The sequence below is a fragment of the Bathycoccus prasinos genome (assembly GCF_002220235.1).
Source record: "Bathycoccus prasinos genomic : Chromosome_17".
In the NCBI taxonomy this organism is placed as follows: domain Eukaryota; kingdom Viridiplantae; phylum Chlorophyta; class Mamiellophyceae; order Mamiellales; family Bathycoccaceae; genus Bathycoccus; species Bathycoccus prasinos.
Window position 1 is genome coordinate 302,486 of NC_023992.1, and position 10,942 is coordinate 313,427.

Sequence of the window (10,942 nt, forward strand, 5' to 3'; positions counted from 1 at the left end):
TGTAGGATAAGTATCAATACTTCTTTTCGTCCCATTTGAGTACAATTGTTATGAGGTAATAATGCTTACGCTAATTTTTTTGTTTGATTGTGGTATCTACCGTACCTATCTTCTCGACACACAGCACGACAGACGGTTCTGGACACTTTTTTAGGTGAAGGTGTAAGCAAAAAGAAATATTGTACCTCGAGCTCGTCAAAATGTAAGTGCGTACCGCGCGCTGCAAAAGATATTCAGAGAGGAAAAGGGAATATAAATGCGTTCGAGAGCTGCGAAGGCGACGATATCGAGCGATGGTAACGTTCGCGACGAAGAGTACGCGGAAGAAGCGGCGGTGAAATCTTCTTCCGTCTCCATAAACGCGCGCTCGAACGAGACGAATCCAACGACGTGGATTCAGTTGCTCTGTGTAGGTATCGTCGTCGGCGTGGTTCTATCGTCGTCAAAGTCGTCTGCGGCGGCACAGAAAGTACACAGAAGCGTTAAAAATGCGTATCAGGCGCATCAGAAAGCCAAGGAGGGGTATTTGAAAGCATATAGAGCAATGTATTTGGAGACGATTTTGGCGAGTACAACAAAAGAAGAAGAAGAAGAAGAAGAAGAAGAAGAAGACGTGGAAGACAGACAAAATAACAATAGTCTTGACGAGTACGGGTTACCTTTGGGTAACTCGTGGTATTCGCACGTGCACATTATGAAAACGGCTGGATCTTCGTTTGCCAAAGACATAGCAAGGAGATATTACGGCGCCTGCGGGAATAAAGGCGTTTCGTGCATGGAAGAATTAGAAGACACGGAAAAGATGATTGCCGTGTATCAAAAGGACACCTGCTCGACTAAGGAGAATTCTATTTGGTCAACGAAAAACGCAGAGAAAAGAGGTTATCATAACTGCGCCATCGTTTCCGAAGAAATCCATATGTCTGATTGGTCCAAATGGATATTAAACTCAATTATTCACAAGAACGCCACGAAAGTTGCATTGATACCATGCAGAGATCCGGTATCACACTTCTTTTCCATGAACAATTACAGGAATGCGAACGTGACCAAAATGTTTGAAGACGGCAAATCATGCGAAGAAGTGCTCAATAATGAAACCATATTCTATATACTTGAACCCCAAAGATTCCAAATTGACATGGATAACCCAACCGCGCCGTGGGATAAACTCGTGCTGTTCAAGTTCGATGCCATCGAAAGCGTTTTGAAGCTCCTGGACAAGCACTTACCGCTTCGCAATTTTCCTTTGGAGTCAAAGAAAATCATGCGATCAAACAAAGATAGAAACCCGAAGAATGAGCAGTTAAACAAGTGCTCGGAGCATGATCTCGCTCTGGAGATGAAAAAGTTATGGTCGTATTATGAATTTTGTGAAAAGAATCTTCCCGAGGGGCGAGATATTGCAGTCGTGGAAGTTTCGAAAGACGGGAAAGTTTTGATGTGATCTTGCGAGGAAAGCGCGCCTTAGCATGCGCTTTAGTTAGCTCTTTAATTCTAGTTTAGTATGTACAGTGTGTGGTCCTCTATTCACGGTTTGAAAAAGATTCATTAAGGCTGTTAAGAATGTACTTCGCACGCACACATCAAAAGGGTGTAGGCTGTAGGCTGTGGAGGCGCCCCCGGGTGAAAGGGTGAAAATTTTTCCTCATGCATGCAAAAAAATTTTGCCGGACTGGGACGGGAGGACATGGAGGAGCACCAGGGGATGTAAAATAAAACCGCACACAACAAAATAAAAAAGAACCACCATTTCACACAACATCCCGCTCTTTCTGAGCGATCATCATGCGCGAGAAAAAGAGGAAGGAGAAGAAGAAGAGGAAGAAAGAAACGAGCAAACACCGGAAGACGACGACGACGACTTTGCGATGTCGATACTCTTCGTTCAACCATCCCAAACACGTCGCTTTTTTTTCCTCCTCTTCGTCTGATGATTTCGTGCCGACATTTCTCTCCTCGATTGAACTGTTCGCGTTTTCAACTTCAAACGAGAATTCTCAGAAGAACGAGGCGAACGAACAGGCATCATCGGCAGCAAAGATTCTTTCGATCGATGCCCTAGATCGTGCATCTTTTTCTGTGATTCGAAAGTGCACCATGGCGGATGTTTTGAACGCGCATTTTGTGCACGAGTACGTGAAAGAAGATGAAGAGAAAGAAGGGAAGAAGAAAAAAGAGTTGAGTTTACTCTCGATTGGCGACGAGGAGGAGGATATTTTCTCCATCGCTCGAGGCCGGTTCGAAGCGATTTTGAGCGAGCGTCTGTGCGAGAGACTGGGCGTGTCCGGACCGCTCTCTCGAAGTTCTTCGTCTGAGAGAGAAGAAGAGAGGAGACGGAGAGTCGTCGCGATAAACTTACGGAGCGATAACTTTGTACCCGGGCGAACGACGCACGACCGCGTGACGGATAATGCGAGGAGGGTTTTTCATCGTCAAACTTCTTCCTCTGGAGGGAAGTTGGGTAACATAGCTGGTGATGGTGGTGGCAGTAATGTGCTCCTCGCGCACTTTGAGGTTGGAAACGAAGCGATAGAGATTGAGAGGTCTAGTTTTGCAAGCGGCGAGAACGCGGTTGAGATTTCGAGTCGGAAAATTGAAAAGTGCACAGGAGAAGCGAAATGTGAGAAAGAGGAAAATAGGTTGTTTGAACTCGTTGAATCGTTTCGGCGGTCCGTGGAGAGCAAAGAGAGCGCCGCGATAACATCTGGTGAGCACGAGGAGACTTTACGGAAAATACTCGAAATTGTAAGCGTCGCTGCTTTGCGAAGTCGGCAGAAAGAGAAGAAGGAAGAGGCGGCGAAGGAGTCTCCGTCTGCCTGTCGCCTTCATACTGCACGATGGAGCGGGTTTTTAACATCAAATCACCTCGAGCGAGCGCTCAAAGCGACGAATGAAATGATCGAGAAGGACGATCAGTTTGAGTTTTGCGTTGTTTGCGCCCACGCGTTTCCGAATCAACCTTCTTGTGAAGCATTGCAGACAACCACGAGAACGAAGAAGAAGATGATGAAGATGAAGAACAGCAGCGATAGGAAACGAAAGCAACCGTCGTCGAGCGTTGAAGGAGAATGCGAAGAAGAACAAGAGGTCGAGATTTTGGCGCCGAGGACTTGCGCTTTCCTCGTGATGCAAAATCAGCGATACGTGAGTTTCCTTCCGATAACGTGAGAGATAGATACAGTAGGTAGAGATGAGATTTAATATAGTCATAGATAGAATGCCGCGTATTAGCTGTTATACATTTACACGATTGAATTATTATTACGTTTATCTTGATGTTGTTATATGTTATTGCTTCTGCGAGAGGAGGAGCGCTTTCACACTTTATTCGTCCACAACTTTCATTTTCAAAGTTTCTTCACTCGCTTTGTTCGCCTCTTCGTCGCTGTTCGTCGTCGTCGTCGTCGCGATCTTCGCCGCTATCGTCGTCGGTACCTCTTCTACGGCAACCACTTTTTTCACAAACTGACCGCGAACTCTTGGTCGAGCTTCCGCCAGCCGTTTTCTGCTGGCATATCGAACTTTCTTTTCGAATTTACGCTCCTTGCGCTTCTTGAGAAATCGAGCGATGGCCAACGCTCTTCGCTCGGCACAGGTTGAGGCGGTGTTGACGTTGTTGACGGCAGCGTTGGTATTGTTGGCAACAATGTTGTCCAACTTCACTTGCGCCGCAGATGTGTTTACGAACGGTTGGGCCGGCTGCTGTGGCGCATAGTGATGCTGCTGATGTTGGTGTTCTAACATTGTCATCGGCGCCTTCTCGACGGCGGATGCCAACGCTTGCACGAATGAATTTACGTATTCTTGATTTTGTTGAAAGTACGGAAACATGCCCATTCCGGCGTTACTGTGTATGCTCGTTGGCGGTGGCGCTCCATTCAAGGAGGAAGCAAACATGGCTGCTGCAGCCGCGGCGGCGGGATTGAATCCAGGAGGCATTTGCATTTGATGCTGTTGCTGTTGCTGCTGAGACATCGCCAACGACTGCATCAAATTTTGATACGCTTGCGCGTTAGCTTGCACCGTGGCCGGATCCTGTGCCGCCCCCATGAAGTTCTGCTGTTGAAGGTGGAATTGCATTTGCATTTGCATGAATTGCTGCTGTTGCATTTGCATCTGGTACTGCTGCTGCTGTTGTTGTTGTTGTTGTTCTTGTTCTTGTTGTTCTTGTTCTTGTTGTTCTTGTTGTTGTTGTTGTTGTTGTTGCATCTGGTACTGGACCAAGAGTTCCGCAGCTTCCACATCTTTCGCTTCAGTCATCGCCGCCTGCGGTGAAGTACTTTTCTTTGATAATCTCGAACGCGCTGCTTTCGTCGCATTCTTTCCGCTCTTCTTCTTACCATCCGGAGTCATATCTGCTTTCGCGCCATCATTCAGATTGGGAAAAACCATCGACATCGGATCAATCGGTAACGCTACCGTTTCCACGCCAACGTTTTTGTTCTCGTTTTGTTTGATGAATGATTGAAACGCCGAGCGCGACTCAGACCGGCGTAATTTGACGCGATCAGAATCGTTCGTATATTCGTTACCATCGTTGTTACTACCTTCGCCTTTATTGTGTGAATGTGGCGGTAACGCGAGTTCGAGAACAGCCGTTGGACCGCCGTGTGCGCGCACGAGTTGCACCGACAAACCCGAGAAGAGTTTCTTTTGTTCCGAGTGCAATATATTCGTCACGAGGTCTGAAGTCCTTCGCGCCGAGGTTCCTGGTCCTTCTTCTTGCATTGGCGCCGTCGCGAGTTCTCGAGCAGTAACAGTAGTAGTAGTAGTAGTTTTCATGGTCTCCTTTTCCGACGAATCTTCTTTCTTCTTTTTCTCCTCTTCTCCTTCTTCTTCGTTTCCGGAGGATTCTCTCCCACCCCCGGCTCCAGAACCTTCATCTGATCCGCAATCTGCATCTCGCATTTGATTTCGAGTCCAACGGTCGGCCGTTTTCGATTTTTTCATCTCTTCCATTTCCTTCGTCCCTTCTTCGTCGAGGACTCCGAGACCGCCAGATTCTTTCACCGCGAGTTTGAAAGTCGATGGATCGTCCGAGCCGCCCGAACCTTTCTCCTCAGAACCGCTGTTGATGATGATGATGATGTTGTTATCATTATTACTGTCCTTATTACTATCCTTATTATTATTATTATTATTATTATTGTCGTTTTTACCGTCACCATTCCTCGTCGTTGTCGTTAACAGTAAAGACGAACTCGACGAACTCCCGTTCGACGGTAACCTATGATGCGTCCCGACCATGCTCCTACACACATCCTTACTCAGCGGTTTCTGCAAAAACCCCTCCGCACCAATCGCGTGCGCTTTACTCTCATCCAAAACTTCCCCGGTAGCTTCCAAATGATCGCTCACCGACATGACAATTATCGGCACCTCTTTCAATTTCGGATTCTTCGATAAAATCGAGCACAACTCGATGCCGTCCACCTCCGGCATCATGATGTCCGTTAGAATCAAATCAATCTTTTCGTGATAATTGTTATCTCGTAATCGCTCTAAAGCTTGCTTCCCGTTGGATGCGTTCGTCACTATCGCTCCGGCTTGCGTGAGCATGGACGTTATGATTAAGGAGGTCGGGATGTCGTCCTCGACCAGTAAAATTCGTAATTTTTTCTCCTTTTCCTCAGTCGTTTTCGTTGACTTCTTTTTCTCCTCCTCGTTTTGGGGAGAAACGTCGTCACCATCATCCGTCGTCGTCGTCGTCGTCGCCGCTGTTTCAGTCCCTCCTCGTTCGAGAACGACGACGATCTCTTTTTTTTGTTTCGATGATCTCGTCTTGATCTTTGCTTCTTCGTTCGCAGCGACCGAGTGACCGCCCATCCTCTTCGTCTTCTTCGTCGTAGTCTTCTTCTCAACAAAATCATCCTCAAACTCCGACGTGTCGTCACTCCGTTTCCGGATTGGAAAAGGAGACTCAAGATTCCTCTTTTCTTTTCCCTCTTCTTTTCCAGAGGAAGATCTGTGCGCGCGCGTCGATCGCCTCATGGTATATCTCTCTCTTTGTTTACGCGTGTGTGTGCGCGCGCTGTCTCTCTGCACTCCTCGTGACCTTCTTTGTGTGATTAGAGAATGTGTTTCCTCCTTCCCCGTAAAGAGCGGTTTTTTCTTGAGATATTTATGAGATCTTTTGCACTTGAATAGAAATTTGAGACGCAGAGGCATCCTGAAATGCACTTTTTTCATCGCGTCATCAAAAGCAGTTTTGTTTTTGTTTTTAATATGATTCGTGATTCAAGCGTGAATTGTTTGTGGAGATGTTGTGTTCCCTCTACTGTTATTGGGAATTTTACGCGAAGTAAATCGTGATGTAATAGCGTTCATTATATTCGTAAAAATAAGTATACAACTTTGATAACACTCTCTTTTAACTCTTCTTCTTTTTTACGTGTTGTTGTGTCTTCTTTTCATGCGTCGTCGTTCACATCTCTCGTGTGCGCTTTTAACTTTTCGAGCAAGTGTTCGGTTTCGACTTTCGAAACGAGCAAGTTTAAGCTCGTTTTGCCTTTCCAACACGTGATTGCGAATTCGGATCGAGAGCAGTTGAGTTTCTGAACGTCCTCGTCGCGGAGCAAACAAACGAGCGAGCCTTGGGAGCAACTTTCGACGTGTTTTCGAGTTTCCGCGTCGGTGAAACTCGGTCGCGGAGTGAATTTGGAACCGTCCGGTACCGGTTCGTTTTCAACCAACGCCAAACCTCTCAGTTTGAGGATTTGGAGGAGTTCGGGGATGGTGATCGTGATCGCTTGTTTTGTCATGAACGGCAAAGTTAGGAATAAACCGTCTTGGTTTAATCGGTAGTTGCACGAGCTCAAAACTTTCGAGTCTGCGCCAAAGTAAGAGTCTTTATCGTCGTTTAAGTTTTGTCGTTCGAAGACTTTTAAACCGATGGCGGTTATGCGTAAACTTTCCCTCGTATCGGCGGCGATGTACTGTCGTAAATTTGGAGTGACATAATACACGCGTTTCGGTTTGCTCCCTGCCGCGGTTCTCGTGACACAGTTTTTCTCGATTTGAAGCGAGTGAATGCCGTACTTTTCGTTGATTGGATCGACGACGTCCGGAGAATTCACGGGCGCGACCCCGTCGAACCCTTTCCTACCCGGTCTCGATTGGTCTTGACCGTGCGCGTTGAGGAAGAGTAACGTACCATCTTGCGGGTCGCGAGAGTACTTCTCTTTCGGCGGTTTCGGCTGTTCCACGGTTAAAGAGAGCTTAATTTGATCTCCAGAGTCACCATTCGAGGACGAGGACGGGTACTCGAAATGGCACTTCACTTCCGCCATGCCTAAACCTTTAAATTTCGAAAACTCTCTCGTTTTCGACTTTTTACTCTCGTTGCCGTTCGCCTCGTTTTCGATTTGCGTCTCAATCTCCGGATCCAATTCTCTCACCTTATCGAAAACGGCGACAAAGAAACCACCGGTATCGGAGTGGTGCGGTAAAATTCTCACGCAATTTTCAATCGGGATGGTATCTAAAAACTCTTTATCCGGGAACATGGAACTCGCGACAACTTTTTCGTTGTTCTCGTGCGCTTCCTCCGCCGAATTCCATCGACGATTCGATTTCCCCCAAACTTGCCAATCTCTCAACCCGTTCGATCGTTTCAAGTTCGGTAACTCTTTGCTCACGTCTACCAACGTCAACGCCCCGTTCGTCGCTTTCATCAGCGACATCACCACGGCTTCGTTTTCAATCGGGTTCAACGAACACGTGGAATATACCATCCTCCCTCCAACTTTCAAAATCTGCGCGGCTCTCTTTGCGATTTTGATCTGCAGCGAGTGCAGACCATTTCCAAAGCCGCCGTGCCATCGAGCCCAAATATCCGGCGCTTTCCGCATCGTGCCATCTCCGCTACACGGCACGTCACACAAAATGGAATCAAACTTAAAATCATCCTGAGCGTTCCCGGGTTCACCTTTAATCACAGGAAAGTTCTGCCCCTCGTGATTCGTCACCAACAAGCACGGCGAATTCGCGCGTTTCGTTTGGTGCGTCAACAAATTACAGCGCTTCAAATCAGCATCGTTGGCGACGACAAACCCAGTCGGCATCTTTGCGGACAACTCTGCTTTTCCTCCCTCCGCGTCCGCGTGAAAACTCCCAAAGCTCGGATCGTAACTCTCAAAATCCCTATGCAACGCCTCTAAAACTTGGAACGTTTTCGATCCAGGCGCAGCGCACATGTCCAAAACCTTATGGTGCGGTTCAACCTTCAAAAACTGCGTCGGTATCATCGACACGACTTCTTGCCTCGTGATCGAACCAAACTCTTGGCCGGATTTGAGAAACTCGTGCAACGACTTCAACTGTGGCACGGATCGTAACTGTAACCTGGAGTAACTAAATTGCCACGCCCCAGAGTCTGGATACCACTCCACCGCTTTCGGTGGTTTAATATCTTCCAACCCTGCTCCGGATAACGTCGCGAACTCGTTTTTCACTCGTTGCTTGATCCGCGCGGCAAAGTTCCCAACCCCGTTGATTCTAAAACTGCTCGGTAAATCCGTTTTCAAAACGCGCATCAAGTTTGCAAAATCCTCGTCGGACGAGCATATCTTTTGCGCCGAGTAGTACGCTTCGAAGTGCTCGTTTTCGCGGACGTATTCAGTCGCGCCGTATTTCCCTTCGCCGTTGTTCTTTTTGCCTCCTCCTCTTGCCGGTCGTTTCCCTTTGGGTTCTTTGTCCCACGAATTTGAGCGATTGGATTTCTTAAAGTCTCGCTTTTGGATTCTTTTGTTGTTGTTATTACCATCGCTCGGGTTTGACTTGCGCTTCTTGTTGTTGAATCCCATCTTTATACCTCTCTCTCTCTGCGTTCTTCTTCTTTGTTTCTTTGGATGTATGTTTGGAGAAAACGCTCGGGTAAACGAAGTTCCTGAGAGGAATTTTTGGCGGCTTGGCGGCTGTTTTTATGAGAAGAAAAAGAGAGAAAAAAGAACAGAAAATACTAATACGGAGATGAGTAGTAATAGTACACAACTTTATGTTCAAGTTCTTTCTGTTTTACAAATACCCACCACTCGTGAAAATCCCGCAGACGAGTACACTGACGACGCTTCCGAAGGCGATTCCAGCGGAGAGCATGGTGCCGAGAAACGCGCCTTCTTCGCTTTTCGCGACATCTTCTTTTTCTTCGTCCTCGTTCGTCCTTTCTGTCGTCAAAGAGGAGGACACCAACGACGGTGGGTTTTCTATTTCAATGTCTTCGTTTTCGATTTCGTCTGAGTGCGGCGAATGGTGGTCAGAAGAGAGCGTTTGCGGTCCTAGCGCCATGCTGCATGCGGCGTTGAAACCGTTGGTGAATCCTAATAAGAATACAAAGAGGATTGGAAACGAGTCGAAGGAGAAGACTCGAGGGATGCGCCAGCCGGATCGATTCACGTTGCACGAAGCGAGCAAAGGAACGAATACTATTCGATACAGACTTCGACGGAACGCGACTTGGCCGGTGACGTTTTGTAGCCCTCGACTGTGAGCGTACGAGGAACCTTCAAAAACGCGTCCGGCGAGGTCGCCGAGATTGAAGAGGAGGAAGAGGAAGGAGGTCCAGTAGTCGCCGTCGGTGGATGCACCGTTACTATCATCGCTACCGCTGTTGTTATTCATTTCCGCGCGAGTGACTATGGACGAAGTGATTGCGGGAAACGCGGTGAGCGTGACTGTAAACGTGAGAAACACGGCGAACCGAAAGAGCCACGTCTCTTTTTTAATCGGCGGCTCATCGGCGGCGCCTTCGGTACCTTCCGACGCTTCTGTTGTTGCGTTCGAAGAAGACGACATCGTAGAAGCGCCCATGAGTCGCGCGTTTGACCTTTCGTCTTCGACGTTGAATTCCAAGTCGTTCTCAGACAATGCATTATTCGATTCCTTCTTCTTCTTCTTCTTCTTCTCCTCCTCCTTGTCCTCCTCGAGTATCGCGACTGGAGCGTATTGCTGCGTGCTAATGTTCCCACTATTAATACTATCGTCGCCCATATTTGACGTCATATTTTCCTTTTTCATCTCCAAGACTAACTCTCTCCCGCCTTTCGCGCACAGTAAACACGCCAATCCGCTCAAACCAAAATACAAAGCCGCGAAATTAAACCCGCTACACGTCAACGCCACGAAACTCGCGAGCACCCCGCTCAACGCTTGCCCACTCACCACCGACGTGGAAAACTTTCTCTCTCGCGTCGCGGCTAATGCAAACGATCCGGACTGCACCAAACCAGTGAAAATACCGAACAAAACTAAATTAAATGTCGCGAAAGAGACGACAAATGTACCTTTTATGTGTTCATCCAACGCCAGTAACGCCGTCGCGAAGAAACATACAGCGCACGCCAAGAGTGGATACGTCGTCAATCGGTCGTATAATTTACTCTTCTCATTCACATCTTCTTCTCTTCTTCTTCTTGGATCATCATCCTTTCTTCTGCCCGCATCAAACACCCGCATCCTATTCATCGCGATTAACGTCGCCAAGTTTGCCATCGTGTACGAAAAACTAAACGCATTTTCAAACGAATCTTTCGTAAACGTAAACCATCCTTCGCCATTTCTCGCAGCCGCGGCGGCATCCCCACCATCGTGTCTGAGTAAAGTCACGTCAAAATACTTCTTCGCGGTGATGAACACGTTGAACGGGAGTAAAGTCCCGACGCCGAGAAGGAAAAATCTCAACAGATTTTTATCCTTGAGAGAAGTCGTTACGCCGTTGTTGTTGAACGTCGTCATCGTGTTGTTTGCTCGTCGTCGTTCTCTCTCGTTATTCAAACATCAACAAGTGCAACAAACATCTCTTATTTTGTACGTATTTTGGAGTTCAATAATAATATTATTATTAATCGCCGAATATCAAAGGTAACGTTCTCTCTCTCTCTTTTCCTCGCGCTTTTGTTTCCAGAAAGTTATGAGTTGTGGTTCGTGTGAAATGGTGTAATTT

At 47.3% G+C, this 10,942-nt stretch overlaps 5 protein-coding genes across 5 annotated transcripts; 2 read left to right on the forward strand and 3 right to left on the reverse strand.

Moving 5' to 3' along the window:
- Positions 1-256: 256 nt before the first annotated feature.
- On the forward strand, positions 257-1,447 carry Bathy17g01490 (unknown protein; the record flags this gene model as incomplete). Its single annotated transcript, XM_007508353.1, has 1 exon — positions 257-1,447. One exon carries the CDS (start codon positions 257-259, stop codon positions 1,445-1,447), a length of 1,191 nt encoding a protein of 396 aa, XP_007508415.1.
- A 341-nt stretch (positions 1,448-1,788) lies between these two features.
- On the forward strand, positions 1,789-3,171 carry Bathy17g01500 (unknown protein; the record flags this gene model as incomplete). Its single annotated transcript, XM_007508208.1, has 1 exon — positions 1,789-3,171. The coding sequence occupies one exon, from the start codon at positions 1,789-1,791 to the stop codon at positions 3,169-3,171; it is 1,383 nt and encodes a 460-aa protein (XP_007508270.1).
- Positions 3,172-3,327: 156 nt separating this feature from the next.
- Bathy17g01510 (Sigma factor sigB regulation protein rsbU) lies at positions 3,328-6,171 on the reverse strand (the record flags this gene model as incomplete). The annotated part of the gene is made up of 1 exon (XM_007508292.1): positions 3,328-6,171. The coding sequence occupies one exon, from the start codon at positions 6,169-6,171 to the stop codon at positions 3,328-3,330; it is 2,844 nt and encodes a 947-aa protein (XP_007508354.1).
- A 242-nt stretch (positions 6,172-6,413) lies between these two features.
- Positions 6,414-8,807, reverse strand: Bathy17g01520 (predicted protein; the record flags this gene model as incomplete). Its single annotated transcript, XM_007508246.1, has 1 exon — positions 6,414-8,807. One exon carries the CDS (start codon positions 8,805-8,807, stop codon positions 6,414-6,416), a length of 2,394 nt encoding a protein of 797 aa, XP_007508308.1.
- Positions 8,808-9,018: 211 nt separating this feature from the next.
- Bathy17g01530 (MGC82995 protein (ISS)) lies at positions 9,019-10,734 on the reverse strand (the record flags this gene model as incomplete). Its single annotated transcript, XM_007508389.1, has 1 exon — positions 9,019-10,734. The coding sequence occupies one exon, from the start codon at positions 10,732-10,734 to the stop codon at positions 9,019-9,021; it is 1,716 nt and encodes a 571-aa protein (XP_007508451.1).
- Between the last annotated feature and the right edge of the window lie 208 nt (positions 10,735-10,942).